This window comes from Frieseomelitta varia, unplaced genomic scaffold (assembly GCF_011392965.1).
Source record: "Frieseomelitta varia isolate USP_RPSP 00005682 unplaced genomic scaffold, Fvar_1.2 scaffold_131, whole genome shotgun sequence".
Taxonomy (NCBI): domain Eukaryota; kingdom Metazoa; phylum Arthropoda; class Insecta; order Hymenoptera; family Apidae; genus Frieseomelitta; species Frieseomelitta varia.
In genome coordinates, this window is record NW_025108984.1 from 904,151 (window position 1) to 920,384 (window position 16,234).

The window sequence follows — 16,234 nt, forward strand, 5'->3', positions numbered from 1 at the left end:
TTTTGTAATATTTCTCGTTGTGGACAATAATATTGGTATAAATTCCCTAAAATAGGAACCTTCGTTACTATATAAGAATTGATGGGATACTGGAATGCCATAGAGCTATCTGCGCTGTGGACTAGGTAGTTGCATTCAACGGCGGAGACCCGGGTTCGAATCCTGGTTATGGTATTTCTCCTTCGTTTTTCGGTAACAGAAGTTCTCTTTGCTGTATGGGTGGGGGCTCCGGCCGGGGGGAGTCAACGGAGAGGGAAGAAAACAGCAGACCTGTATCCATCATTGCGAGAGCCAACCCGATGACACCGACCCTAGGGGGAGGAAGACAGCTGGGGGTACCCCAGCTGACAGGGGAGCCAGAAGTGTTAGTCAGTCAGTACGATATTATATCGTGATAAACATTCCTCCCCCGAAGTGTTGCCTACAACATTTGTAAGTTGTAAGAGCGTCGCCGCCACTTCCTCAGGTTGTGCCGTGCCCAAATCAAAGGAATTTGGAGGACGAAAAATTCGTGCGAGGAGAAGAATGGTGGTGAAGAAGCCGCGCCCGCCAGACCACACAACAACGAAATCACGACCACCAAAAAAACCCCCTCTATCTCTTCGTACGAATCGTCTCTTTCCTAAATGTGCTCAATTCAGAGTACTAAATGGAAATAAGGGTTAGTCGTTAACGGGGACCGTTCGGGCTCGAAGTAATGAAGTTTCAGGACTCAGTTTCTTTCCTCGCTTCCTTCCTAAATATCCATAGGGAATTGGGCGTTGTCGAACTTGGGAGAAATCAATCTATGTGCTTCTTTAGTATCTAGGGGGGGTTGGTCAGTTGTTAACTACAGGCGCGTTAGGATAGTTCTTATTTTGACCTGTCGAACGGCTATTTTCTTTTTTTTTTTAATATATAGATTTCTCCTATCTGCGTTCTCGCATTCACGTATAATTTGCGTTTAAAAAGTTCCAACTTGTTTTCGAGAAATTGAAGATAACACACACGTGCCATCTTTTTGTCTAGGACTCTGAAAGGACTCTGAACACGGTATTCCGATAAAACGTGGGTCGTAAACGATCTTCTAAGGAAATGGAAGATCGTGCATGTCCATTATAAGAATGGTACAGTCTGGTTTATGGAATTTCCCAGCGAAAGATATAAGATACGTAGTTGACCACGTATTGACGAGTATTATCGAGCCTGAGTAATTTGGCTCGTTCCTGTCTCTTGAAGTTAAAAAATGTAGGAAAAGCATATTGCAGTTTGTTAATTTGTAAGTAGAGCGAAATGGAAATGTGCGAGAATCCAAAAATATCGGGTCAAGTCGGATCGAGAATTTATTTCGGGATCGGGTCTCGATTCGAAAATATCGCATAATGCAAGATTCTCGAGATTCTCGATATTCTCGATAATTTCGGGACACTTGAGAAAATGGGGGTTCTCGAGAATATCGAGAAGCGAAAATATAATAAATAAATAATAAATAATAATAATATAATATACATAAAACACTAGACATACATACATACATATTGGACTGACCAAGGTCAAGAGTTAAATTAAAAAGTTAAATATTTCAGAATGTATAACAATGCAGGTGTTGAACGTTTGGGAAAATAATTTTTTCGATATTATTACAATGTTAATTACGCTTAGTCCCTTAATGTTTGCAATTTCCCATGCAAACGTGGTTTTTCTCATTCCTTGTGAAATCTCTAATTTAATCTCTATTAAATTAAATTGAGAAAAAGGAAATCAAAATGAAAATTCCGACTTTTCAACACGAAATCTTACTCCCTAGTGTAGTAAAATTTAAAATGGATTTAAGTTAGATTTTACTAATCGCACGCATTATTCTTGACAAAGTGGCATTTATAGTTTGAAGAAAGATTTAAATTGTCGCAGCCAATAAAGTTCTCATCGTATCGTAATACGTTAATTTCTGGTCTATGAAAATAAATTCTTGAAACTTCAAGCAGTCACCCTGGTTGACGATTTAATTTGTCCAATCTGCATGATTGTTCTAACTTCTTTCGTTGTATACGTTACACTGGGATCTTAAACGTACAATGCTCATCAAAAAAGATAACGTGATTTCACAGTATGTAATTATTGTAGTAATTAAATGCTCCATACACACTTTCGTCTCTAAATAAATTTGATCAAATGAACATGTAGTTGTGTTTATATTGGAAATGATTATTAGAATACCGTACCAAGATCTTAACTCCCATTACTTTGTGCATCCTGTAAACATTGTTCTCTAAATCTTTTGTCTTTTGGACTTTGTGCTCTCTGAATTTATTGTCTTCTAAATTCAATAAATAACTTGTATGGATTTTCGACGTGTGAATTTTTGGATCATCGTCCAGCGTGAGTATAAAAATTTTGTTTTATTGATCTTTTTGCCACTGATTAGTACAATATTCAAGTATTGCTTTCTTTTTAATATTTCTTCAATTTACGGTAAATAATTCCCATGTTGGCGGAATGTAAGTAGATGTTCACCGCTAATTGACAATTGAGCCAAGTCTCTTTTCTTAATATTGTGAAGCTTGGTCTTTCGTGTAGTGTTTTATAACAAATTAAGAATGTAGCCTTGTAAGAAAATTCAAACCAAATTTTCAAACATAAACAGTAAATTTTCTAGTATTGCTGAAAGCAGCAATACTACAAAAATATTGTAAAAGTTATAATAATAATATAATATTATAAATAATATAATAATAATATTATAAAGTATAATAATAATATAATATTATAAATAATATAATAATAATATTATAAAGTATAATAATAATATAATATTATAAATAATATAATAATAATATTATAAAGTATAATAATAATATAATATTATAAATAATATAATAATAATATTATAAAGTATAATAATTTTAAAATATTATAAATTATAATATTTTTAGAAAAAATAATAATAATATAATATTATAAATAATATAATAATAATAATGATAAATTAGAATAATTATAAAATATTATAAATTATAATATTTTTAGAAAAATGTATGAGTTTGATTTGAAAAACGAAAAATAGAAATTAAAAACCGAGACTTCAGAATCCTTGGGGGAAAAAAGCTTTGGTTCGCGAGCGCGGTTCGTATGTACATATGTATATGTACCATGTGGTATACCACTCGAATCAATTCTTTCCCAATGACTTTTGTCAATCTCTTTTACCGTTCAGAAAAATTGTGACTTTGTCCAATTACTAGAAATATCTTACATTCTGTTTAAATACAAACATGTAAGTTCAAGCGATTTTTATTGTTTTTATTAGTTCTTGTTACATAATTCAAATACTACTACATACTTGTACTACTATATATTATACATATATATGCAAGTATTATGCAAGTTTTATTTTTATTGTTTTTATTAGTTCTTATTAGATAATTCAAATACTACTATATATTGCATAATTATTACATAATTCAAATGCAACTATATATTTGTACTACTATAAATTCCATAATTATTACATAATTCAAATACTACTATATATAACATAATTATTACATAATTCAAATACTATTATATACTTGTACTACTACATATTATACATATATATGCAAGTATTGTGCAAGTGTTATTTTTATTGTTTTTATTACATAATTCAAATACTACTATATATTTATACTACTATATATTACATAATTATTACATAATTCAAATACTGCTATACTTGTACTACTATATATTATACATATACATGCAAGTGTTGTGCAAATGTTATTATTAAGTTGTTAACCTTTTGCGCTGGAATGGCGTGCCACGCACGTCGAGAATTTTTTGCCCACAAATTGCAACATTTCCTCAGTTTTAAGTATATTTAAATGTAACCCAGGCAAAACAAGTGATAAGTTGGTTCTAACTTCTTAATAGTTTCTATCCAGACGAGTTCGAAAGAAAAAGACAGCGACAAATTACTGTATACGGTTCGGTCACTCGTTACGGTCCGCAAACCAGTTGCCAGCGCAACGGGGTTATGCAATAAAAGCAAGTGTTATGTCATTAATAATTATATCGTTAATATAAGTATTATTTTGTCATCAGTTGAAGCGAGAAAGACAGATATTTCCTATTATTTCTATAAAATGCGAATAATTATCGATTAATTACATTTACAGTTAATGCCGCTGTTGTTAGTAAACAAATAATTACAATATTAATGGCAATGTCAGTTGAATTTTCAGTGAAGTTGTGCAACTTTGTTCGAAAATTCAAGCGAGAATAATGTAAGATAGGATAGAAAAAAAAAAATGATCGTGTCCGCTTGCACGGAAAGGAAAGATTCTCAGTTTGAAATAAAATCAAGCGCGGCTCGTAATACTTCTCGGCGTATGAATAATAAACGTGTGCTGAATCGCATATATATACCCGCAGGCCGGTGGTACGCATGAGTCATGTTCTCTGTTTTCACGCATGGGCGTAGCGACCGGTCGATGTACCAGTGCCGACTACATTTTCAGGTTCCTTACGTTTCCGTCGCGGTTCGACGTCAAACATTTTCTTAAATGTCACGTCGTTGATATAAATCGCTACGTTTTTTTCAAATATATTTATAATTTATTATCATACACTTATAATTTATTTTCAATTTTTTCCCCAAATATAGACAAATTCTCTTTCGAGAATCGTCGTTGTTATCGCGAGTTGTTGCATTTCCCATTCCATATATAAGATTTCGATCTAGGCTAGACTAAATGGTAAATGCAAATGAAGCCATAATAATTTCATTTTGTCTATTAATATTGAATATATAATGAATAATATTAATATATTTTAAATTAATAATATTAGTATATTGGTATATATAATATTAATATATATGAAATAATAATGTTATCATAAATATTATATAAATAATAAAATAAATAATAAAATGAGTTCATCGTTTAAAATTTTTGTTCGTAATGATAAATGAGTTCAAAAAGAAAGCGACGAACTATTGTATATACGGTTTGGTCACTCGTTATGGTCCGCAATCAGTTGCCAGGGCAATCAGTTTAACTGCGTGTTTAATTTTTTTCATGAAATTGTAAATATGTCATCGTAAGTGTTGTCAATAATTGTAACAGTCACAACATCTTTTGTAAAAGTTCTATTTTCATTTGTAAAGATGTTCGAGAAAAAGGGCCTTCGTTTGAGATATTCCACATTTACTGATGTTCTACATTTATCAAAAAGGAGCTATATAATATTTTCAGAAAAAAAAAAGAATTTTTAATCATTTATCTTTCTTTATATACAAACATGACGTAAAAAGATAATATTTGCATGATGGCTTTTTACACATTAATGTAAATATTAGGTTAAATAAAGACTTTGACTAAGCATATGATTTTACTTTACAGAGCGATAATAAATAATTATTTTCTTAAAATAGCCACAATACGAAATAGAAATTAGTAAATATACGTATGCATGTTAGTGTGCTATTATTACAATTCTACGATAACTCTGCACACGAAGTAATTGAAAAATAATTAATTAATTAATATTAATTAATTAATAATAATATTAAATAATAAAAATAATATAATAATATTAATTAATTAATAACAATATTAAATAATAAAAATAATTACGCGTATCATTGGTCTGTGTAAAATAAAATATAACTTTTTGATTTTCAGTACTGAGTAACAGCAAATCGTAGCAAAAGAAATGTTTCTGTTATAAACGGCAAGTATTAATTCTATAGTAAAGTTACGGTCCAAAAGAATTAGTAAAAATTAGTAAAAAGGTAGAAAATTCCTATTGAGAGGAATGTTTATTAACAATTGAATAATTGATAATATTAATTCCGATTATTCTGATTGATATTGAAGAATTATTATAATTAAGAAATAATGTCAAATAAATTTATTACAAGTGTTATATTATATTATGCAGTATTGTGATAGATTCAAATTTCACATCGACGAAAATTTATTTACTTAACAACAGTTCCAAATTAAACACTAACTCGTGCAATGTTATAACTGTGTTACAATAACGTAACATTCGCTGCTAACTGCGGTTTCGTGTACCCACGGAAAACCTTGAAACTTATCCCCCATGGACACGGGGATTTCATTATGCTGATCAATAACGATTACTTGAGAGACATGTACATACTCGTAGAAAGTGCAATGCAAATTTGTTTAATATATAACATAACATAATATAATCATATAATAGTATAATAATGGTATAACATAATATAATAATATAATTGTATAATATATAGTATAACATAATATAATAATATAATAATAGTACCAAATGTAGAAATGTAATGTAAATTTATTGATAATGAATGACGTATGTATGTAGATATATAATAATATAATAGTATAATAATATAATAATAGCAACAAATGTAGAAATGTAACGTAAATTTATTGATAATGAATGAAGATATATAATATGTATGTAGATATATAATAATATAATAATATAATAGTATAAAATATAGTATAATATAATATAACATAATATAATAATATAATAATAGTACCAAATGTAGAAATGTAATGTAAATTTATTGATAATGAATGACGTATGTATGTAGATGTATAATAATATAATAGTATAATATATAGTATAATATAATATAACATAATATAATAATATAATAATAGTACCAAATGTAGAAATGTAATGTAAATTTATTGATAATGAATGACGTATGTAGATATATAATAATATAATAATATAATATATAGTATAATACTATTATATTATTATATTATATTATGTTATATATAATATAATATAACATAATATAATAATATAATAGTATAATAATATAATAATAGTACCAAATATAGAAATGTAATGTAAATTTATTGATAATGAATGACGTATGTATGTAGAGATATATATATTTGTATATATATGTTTGTATATTGTTCATTATCATAGATACGTATTTCTATTTTAATACAAGTATCATTGTAGAAATTATAAGGACAATGGTATAACACAATATAGGTATAACACTTGGTTTAAAAGTTACAATTAATTCTAAAACGCTGATTTTACGTATCGCATTAATAATATTGTGAAAATCATCGTTACTAATCCCTTACTGATTTACCTTAATTTTATTCTTTATTTTATTCATAACTTCACTTTAATCCGAAACTTTCACATCTCATGTTATATCTTTAATTTCAATTGAAAATTTTTTATCATCCACTGTCTTTGTTACAAGACATTTCACGTTGTACTATTTTGACAGAAATTTCAACTTTGTACCCATCACTTTAATCCAAAACTTTCATCTCGCGTTATATCTTTAATTTCAATTGAAAATTTTTTTATCATCCACTGTCTTTCTTGCAAGACACGTGTCGTTTTGACAAAAACTGTACAATATTTATACATATGTATATACTCAATTACTTTATGAAAAATCCAATGATAATAATAATGCTGATGATAAATGTGATAAATTCTGTTCTTATAACGAGGATAATAACAATACGTGACGATAACGGCGAGTAGTCACCAGGTTACCATCACTTATCCATGTTAAAAGTCGCAGAAAATTAATCCATTTATTCCCGGAACGGTTCAATAATCCGTTTCGGTCAATTGTTACGTTTTATTGATCAATATGTGGTACGTACGCGGTCATACGTGAGCGCGAAGGAGGAGGAGGAGGAGAGCCATCGAGAAAAAGAGGAAAAGAAACGGAAAGATGTTTGCGCTATGAATAAAGGAAAACACGGGAGTTGGCAACGCTACGTACGTACGCCGCTTTATCAGTAGATAATACGATACATCGAATATTGGGTTTAGGCGTTTCTACGTTCAGTTCCGTGGTGCACCTGCGTGAAAGAGGATTCTCGGACACCAAAATGGCTGCCACACACCTCGACGTTGGTCTACGTTGCATCAAGTACCTGCTTTGCGCGGTTAACTCCCTTTTCGTGGTCTGTAGCCACATTCTTTAATCTCGTTTCTGTTTCAGCGATCATTACGTCGCGTTCGCCAGATACATACATACATACATACATATATACTGTGCAAAGCCAATTTCTAACAATTCGTGACATGAAACAGACACGCTCATCCAATTGTATTATACGAAAAACGCGTTCGATCGAACAGAACAAGGAACGAAGTCGTTTCATTTCCATTTCGAAATCGTCGATTCGACAAATTCCTCTTTCGTTCTCTCGCTGACTTTTCTGTTCTAAATGTTCTAATTCGCTACTTGACGTTTCCCGACTTTCCAAATCCAGATTCGATCGAGTAGCACGGTCCAATGCTAATTAACATTCCCTCCGATTGTCCGCGTCGTAGCAAATAGGTATAGGCGCGTCGACGCGCGTTTAAACTGCCGAAAAGGTAATGAGAAACGAACGGGTTTGACCACGTTGCCCTTGGCAACTGATTGCGGACCGTAACGAACGGCCAAACACGTACACAATAATTCGTCGCTTTCATTTTGAACTCGTGCACACTGGATCGAAATTTATTATTTGTTTTGCCCCGGATTGTACGTAAATATATACTCAAAACCGAGTAACCTTGCAATACCATTGGGACAACGAGTTCTCGACGTGTCATTCGAGCGCAACAAGTTAATTTTAAGTTTCATTTTCCGCGTACGTGTCTGCGTTTATTTTTTTTTTTTTCCTCGACGAGTCGAGTTTCGAACGAACACGCTATTGCGCTGTTGCGCAACGTACAGTTCAATATGGTACAGTCAGTCGCGTTTCTTATCTGTCTTCGCGAAAAAAAAGAAAAAGAAGAAGAAAAAAGAAAGAAAGAGTAAATAAAACGGCGAAACTTCGAGACTGCGAACGATAAAAAAAAAATTTGTCACACGTGTGTCGTACGACGTGGAAGCTCGAACAGTCGAACACGTAGAAAGTAAAGATCAAACGAAAGCAATATGTAACACGTTAACGGAATCACGGGGTAGAAAAAAAGAAAAAAAAAAAGAAAAAGAACGGGAACAATAAACGGGGTCGAGGTTGGCTACGACGACGAGTCGATTTTTCCCTCGTTTCCTCCGAGGAGAAAAAGTAACGAGAATAACCGTGCTCGGCCGTGAGATTCAACAAGTTAGGTCGACCCTCGGGGTATGGACACGGTGGATCATAGTTCTACTCTGTCGTACTTCGGACGTACGTAGTCACAGTGGCGGGGGGAGGAGGAGGGGAGGAGGAGGAGGAGGAGGATCGATATCGGCTGGGTGAGGTCGACCCCGATGAATTATTACAACGCCGCCGAGCTATCAATGTTCCTTGCCCCCTTCTTTTTTCTTTCGCCGTTTTCTTACTACATTCGATAAAACTCCGCCACGCCGACTGATCGATAAATTTAGAAATTTAGCAATCACAATGCTGTGGAAATTGCACCTGCGAATGAAATTCTGCGCTGGTTCGCTGATCTAATTTTATTATAAATATGTTCAATATATATTATACATATATTTAGGTATAATATTATACATATATCAACGTACATTGTATACATATTTAGGTATAATATTATACATATATCAATATACATTGTACACATATTTAGGTATAATATTATACATATATCAACATACATTGTACATATATTTATGTATAAGTAAATTTATATTATTATATATATAATTTTATTATTATATTATATATATAACTTTGTATATAAAAATTCATAATCTCCAGATCTTTAGATAATGTCTTCTAGTTTTCTAGTTTTATTATCAGTAATATCAATATTATCAATTTTACATTATCCATTAGATAATGACTTCTACTCTTCTAGTTTTCATAGTTCTTTAGATCTTTAGGTAATGTTTATACGATGTACATTAATCGAGACAATACAAATATTGTCCAAAAGGCACGAAGATACAATTAATTGAATATTTTGACAAGAAATATTTATAGAGAGGTCGAATAGATCGAATAAAATACAATAGTTTATGTCTTTTCTTGAGAATGAAGAATTATTCAATCTGACGTCAAACCACAAAAAAATTGCTACTGAAACATGTAACGAAATAATAAGTTTTTCATTGCCACGATAGGACAAGTTAAAGTAGATTTATTGTAACGTGAAGTGAATTGAAATTTTCTGCGGCCGACATCAGACTTGAAAATGTCTTGTAGACGTAAATGATTTTGTCTTATCAGTTCAAATATGTTCGTAATCTCGTTGGCAATGATAAGAGAATTTTATTTCTTTTCTCTTCATAAAGTCTTGCATTCAGCAAAAAAAAAAAAAAAATAAAATAAAATAAAAAATATTAGCTTTTTCAGTGACGTGAGTTCGACAACCTTTCTGTTTAAAGGAATTAATAAATATTTCTTTAGGTATAACTGTGATAGCGATATTGATAGTTACGTTTCGCATCTTTTGTGAAATCTAATCTACTGTTAATTCGTTGAGTTTCTAAAACACAATTGGTCTCGCAGAAGTCCCTCATTTAGAAAAAAATTATTACGTACAAATTTCTCAGATATGATAACAACCCAGATACGATAATTTTATCTTTATGTATTTGTTTAATCGTTGTACAAAATCTACAATAACAACATCAATTTTCGATGCCCCTTTTTTCTTTTGTTCCATGTGAAATTGAAATTTTTACAAAGAACGCAGATGTAGATACATACAATAGAATTAACTCTGATTCATTCGTTTAATTAAAAATAATATTTCTGTTACATTTCTGTTACATACATCGACTATTAATATTTACACGGTTCATGATATTATAGAGTATTATTGCTAGCATATTATATATTAAAATACTCATTGATGATACGGAAAGTGTTAAATTGTTTTTTTAAATTGAATTATTAGAACACAATTTTTTTGTTCATACTATAGATATTATAGATATTAGAAGAAGATATAAAATTTTAGCATAATTTTATTTTTGTTAAAAAATTATTCTAATAATACCTTGCAAGGGAAATGTATTTTTGAAATGAACTGCAAAAGTTGTAGATTCAAATGTTCATCTTTGTGATTAATTTACGATTAAATACAAATGTGTATTGTTAAGAAGAGGAAACTGAAATTTATATTTGTTTCGTTAGATTTTGCAAGCATAATAATTTTAATATTTTATATTCATTGATGTGCGAATAATGAATGTTCGTGGAAACATAAATTTTTCACATAAGTGAAAGATATGTTTTATCCAAAACACAAATCTGATTATAACTGATTATAACTGAAGTCAAAACGAGTTATTGTTTTAAATAATTCTATATTTAATAGAAGTCTAAAAAGCTTAAATATATAAAGTTGATGCTACTGTTATTATTTACAATAATTTTATCACTGACTACATTAATAATAATTTATGAAATATATAAATGCCATGTATTTGCTTGATATTATACGAGGATTAATTAAGAATTTTACATTTAATTTCATTTATATAATAATACATTAATTAACAATTTGATAAAGCATTTAATTATGTTTGCTTTAATAATCCTGTATATATATATTTATTAACTTCAATTCTTCTTCAGTCTTAATTTATGAATTCTACATTTTCTCATAAAATTACAGTTTAAGTTATTTGTTTATAGTTGACAGGAATAATGATAATATCTGTGGGAACAACAATTTATGCTGTCTACGAGGATTTCTCCCATTTTTTGGATCCTAGTTATTTTTCTCCAGCAACTCTCTTAATTGTTGTTGGAATATTCGTGTTTGTAATAGCTTTTCTGGGTTGTTGCGGAGCTCTTAGGGAGAGCACCTGCATGGTTCTTGTGGTGAGTATTGCATTTTACTGTTTCTGCGTTGCATTAAGAAAAATTAGAAAAGTTATATTTTTCGCTTTAATTGTTAACTTTAATATCTCTATATTTCATACATTTTGTCTTCACTGAAACAATTTCGTCATTCTTCAATTCATTTAAATATTAATTCTTTTATAATTTGTTTATCTTTAATATAATGTTTAGGAAATAATAAAAATATAATGCAATTATAGTTTGCAGTGTCACTTTCAGTAGTACTTGTATTGGAATTAGCTGCAGCGATCGCAGCTTATGCTCTTCAGGACGGAATAAAAAGTCTCCTTGCTGATAAAATTAATGCTACCATGCATCAATACCCAACTCATAATGAAGCTAAGGCTGCCATTGATTTCCTACAATCAAAAGTAAATATTTCAATATTTTCAAATATTATAATATTTTATATATGTGTAAAAATAAGTAGTTTATATATACATATAAAATAAGAGATATTCAGTTATATACGTATTACATATATACAAACAGATATTTTTTATTTCTCTCTGTATAAGCAGAGATTAAATAGATATTATGGTATTTTGGTAAAATTTTAAAGACAATGTTTAAGAAAAAAGCGTGAAATATAAAAAAAACTTTTTAGACTAATTATTTTCTAACTGTTTCATTTTTAATATTTATTTGTCATTACTTTTAGTATTGTTATTTATCAGAATTTTTAAATACATCTTACATAATGGAATATATTATTTACTAGCTTTATTGCTGTGGATACGACGGATACGAAGATTGGAAGGATATAGGGATAAAAATTCCTACATCTTGTCTACCAATGGGAGATACTAACATAACGTGTACTGAGTATGATAGCTTTGCATGTCATCCTTACAAACCTGGATGTATTAAGCACCTTGCGATTATTATTCATAGAAGTGCACTGTATATTGGTACGGGAGCGATAGCTATTGCTCTCATTCAGGTTAGTATTCATTATATTTATTTCCAGCTTACATCTACCTAGTTTATATAATTTAAAATAAATTTTATTATAGTTTGATACTGTAAATAAGTTAACGTAAATAAATGAAAAAGTAATTTTTTAATTTTAATCAAGCACTTCATATATTTTGGTAAATTGAATTGTTTATTTCTTATTTTTCAGTTAACTGGAATAATGTTCGCCTGTATGTTAGGCCGAGCAATCAGAAGACAAAAAACAGAAAGGGAGAGACGTAGATGGGAATTAAGAGAAAGTTTAGTCAATGGTTATCAACCATTGGGAAAGTCAGATCCTTTTACCACTTTCCCTGTTTACATGTCCTCTGAACCTCTGAAGAATTCTTAAAACTTTTTATTCTTATTACGCATTCGCAATGAAATAGTTTTATTTATATCAAAATATCTTTATAGTTTTATTTATGTCAAAATATCTTTCAAATTTTGGAAGTTCTACTATAAAAACTGAGATATTCCAAATTATTATTTCTTCTCTCTTTTCCTAAGTTCTTTAGAAATTTTTAATTACTTTTTTACGTGAATTCCCAATATTAAGAATTCTAATTTCATTTATATTGTGATTGTATAAAAACATAGCTGTATATATATATAAAGATTTAATATATTTCCGTAATATATAATTAAATGTATAAATACATCGTACAAACTTAACATTACATACTTTACTGGAATAAATTGTTTTCAAAGTTCAGTCACATTTCATTGAAAGACTGAAGCTCTCTTTAGAAGTTCTTCAATTACTTGATTATTTGCTGAGCTATATAAATATGGAGGAGTTAATTCACGATAAGCTAAACAAATTCGTCTAGAAGTTACATCTTCTCTTAAAACGCAATGCTCCCATTTGTACCTACAAAAACATACAAAAGAGTTTAGCGTTTATGTAAATAATGCAATAAAATTCATATTCATTGTATTTTATTTTCTCAATTTCATAAAACATTTTCTTAAGTTGTACCTGATATGTTAATTAAATAGTTATATAAATCTTTGATAAAATATAGATTTAATAATCATATACAACAGACTTCTAATTAAAATGACTATTTTACATAATATTATACAAATAAATTTCTTGAATTACTGAAATATGCTACAAATTATTTAGATATTAAAAATAACTATATAATGTAAAAAGATTTATTTACCTTGCGTTGCCATAAAGAACCATAAGAGACCCTTCAGGCATTGGCAGCCTCACAATGATATCTTCATTTTTTTCATTTTTATTGTTTGTATCAAACTTAAAGTCTTTAAGTATTGCGGAATATTCCATGACACTTTCTAAATTGTACTTTGCATATGGACCACGATATGGGCTCATTGTTAAAACTGAGTTACCCATGACATTAACAGTAACTATTCTTTCACCCCAAATCCAGCAGTCATCAATATGCGGATCTATGGAAGCTCCTCGTAGTGGGTCATATTCCAAAGTACATTGCTCTACTGTTTGGAAATTATTAAGTATGGGTATCTCAGAAAACTTTTGTTGCACAAACTGAGTAGACTTTGGAAAACCACTAAAGGCACCCAGCTGAAGTTTCTTCTTCTTAAAGTTACATTTTGGTCCAAAATTCTAAATTTTTAAAATTATTTCTCAAATCATTTAATCTTTTTAACTAATGAATTTTGTTAATTTTAAAAGTAATAAATTTGCTTATTTTGTTTAAAATACCTGTTTCCTCCTTCCACTTTGAGAAACATCCCAAGGTATTTCCTCAAGTGCATTTTTCAGTGACTTAATTTCACACGGACTTAGAAAATCCAGCTTTTTACAGAAAGTTAAAATCAATTTTTTATAAATATACATAAAACAGATAATAGAATTATTTTAGCAATGCTACTACTCTTTACCATATCTTTTTCATATTACATACTTTCTGATAATTATTCGTGTTTTGTAATTTATTACATTGCTAAGTATAAACCAGTTTAAAAAGTAAAATTGATTCAAAATATTACTGTAAGAAATTAATTACCTTTATATAAACACCAGGAAATTCTGTACTAGTGCCTTTGTGATTTGGATGATTTTTATAGAGATTAATATCCCAACCGGGCCATGCTTTGTCACAGTTTGGACAATATACATAACTGGAACATTTCTAAAATATTACAGACCTTGACAAATAATATAATTTAAAATGTTATAATATGTATAATTGCTTTAAGAAAATTATTTACTCCAATAAAAAAACTACATTTCATCCATGAAATAATAAGTACATTATAATATATATATATATATATATATATATATATATATATATATATATATATATATATATATATATGAAGTTATGATGTTATATGAATATACTATGTTAAAAACTATATGTTACTGCTAAATAATTATTTATTTCTTTTTGTTCTATAAAAAATTAATAATTTTCTGTATTCTATATTATAATATTCTGTAGATTTTATTAATTCATAAATTATCATTCCATTTCAAAAATGACAAATCAATTTAAATTGTTATTGGTATAATATTTTTGAAAGAGAAAGTTTTTAAATATGAAAAAGAATTATTAAATATCAACAGATAGAAAAGAGTAAATTTACACAGAATTAACAATTTTCTATATTTTTCTACATTCTATATTTGTAGATTTTATTAATTCATTAATTGTCAAGTCGTTTCAAAAATAACAAAAAGCAATTGAAACTATTATTGGTGTAATATTTTTAAAAGAAATATAAAGAGAACAATGTTTTTGAATACCAAAAAATACCAAATTAACACCAAAAGAAAAGAATAATTATAAAATTTAAATTTGTATATATATAGAAAAATATTATATACAATATATATTAGAAATAACAGAAAATTGATATGCTTAATCTTCACGTTTGATGTTTTAATTGATTGATACATTAAAGAAAAAGTAAATAATTTAAACTTCTTATAAAAATATTCGAAATCAATATTAATAAATAAACTAATAAATTAATAAATAAACTGACTGTCCAAGTTTAATATGACAAGTTTTATTTGTAAAATATTTTTTAAACCTAACCTCAAAACGAGTCTTAAGGTTGTCTTTTACAATCTTATATTCGGTCTCACAGAAAAGGCAAGATCTTATTCCTTTACAACCGCAAGGTCGTACTGTTTCCATTTTCTTCAGCAAATAATTAACGATTTGAAAATTATTACTTATTTCGTACACTAGATAGATGGTATATATAAGGAGTTAAAAACTCAAAAATGGTTTAAAGGTTATCGAAATTTAATACGAATTATTGAAATCAATATGACAATTGTATACATTGCATTAATTACATTGTGGTAATTCGTTATTTTAATTTCGATTCCATTTTTAAGGAATCCTTAAGTCATAAAAGTATAAGAATCGCATGTATGCATATGTGCATGTGGTACATGCATAAAAATATATAATATTAATAATATTCTTTGAATCATTTATCTCCTATTTACACTTCTAATTACACTAAGAAGAAAATGTGAAAAATTGTAT

At 28.7% G+C, this 16,234-nt stretch overlaps 2 protein-coding genes across 3 annotated transcripts; one reads left to right on the forward strand and one right to left on the reverse strand.

The window, feature by feature from the left end:
- Positions 1-7,745: 7,745 nt before the first annotated feature.
- On the forward strand, positions 7,746-13,661 carry LOC122529926 (CD63 antigen-like). Its single transcript, XM_043656470.1, has 5 exons — positions 7,746-7,934; positions 11,559-11,747; positions 11,969-12,139; positions 12,490-12,711; positions 12,895-13,661. Exons 1-5 carry the CDS (start codon positions 7,860-7,862, stop codon positions 13,075-13,077), a joined length of 840 nt encoding a protein of 279 aa, XP_043512405.1. The 5' UTR covers positions 7,746-7,859; the 3' UTR covers positions 13,078-13,661.
- On the reverse strand, positions 13,449-16,217 carry LOC122529918 (alpha-ketoglutarate-dependent dioxygenase alkB homolog 4). Of its 2 annotated transcripts, none has more exons than XM_043656446.1 (5): positions 15,773-16,217; positions 14,732-14,857; positions 14,428-14,520; positions 13,898-14,328; positions 13,449-13,599 (listed from the first exon to the last, which is right to left on the reverse strand). In XM_043656446.1, exons 1-5 carry the CDS (start codon positions 15,872-15,874, stop codon positions 13,449-13,451), a joined length of 903 nt encoding a protein of 300 aa, XP_043512381.1. In that variant the 5' UTR covers positions 15,875-16,217. The 2 variants fall into 2 exon arrangements, with proteins under 2 accessions (XP_043512381.1, XP_043512391.1); XM_043656456.1 differs by lacking the exon at positions 15,773-16,217 and adding an exon at positions 14,937-14,967.
- Between the last annotated feature and the right edge of the window lie 17 nt (positions 16,218-16,234).

Coding starts and splice junctions, on each gene's coding strand:
- LOC122529926 (XM_043656470.1), top strand. CDS start 7,860: ATGGCTGCCACACACCTCGACGTTGGTCTACGTTGCATCAAGTACCTG. Junction 7,935..11,558: donor CGGTTAACTCCCTTTTCGTG/GTCTGTAGCCAC, acceptor ATTTGTTTATAG/TTGACAGGAATAATGATAAT. Junction 11,748..11,968: donor GCACCTGCATGGTTCTTGTG/GTGAGTATTGCA, acceptor ATGCAATTATAG/TTTGCAGTGTCACTTTCAGT.
- LOC122529918 (XM_043656446.1), bottom strand. CDS start 15,874: ATGGAAACAGTACGACCTTGCGGTTGTAAAGGAATAAGATCTTGCCTT. Junction 14,521..14,731: donor TTCCTGGTGTTTATATAAAG/GTAATTAATTTC, acceptor TTCTGTAAAAAG/CTGGATTTTCTAAGTCCGTG. Junction 14,329..14,427: donor AAAGTGGAAGGAGGAAACAG/GTATTTTAAACA, acceptor TTAAAAATTTAG/AATTTTGGACCAAAATGTAA.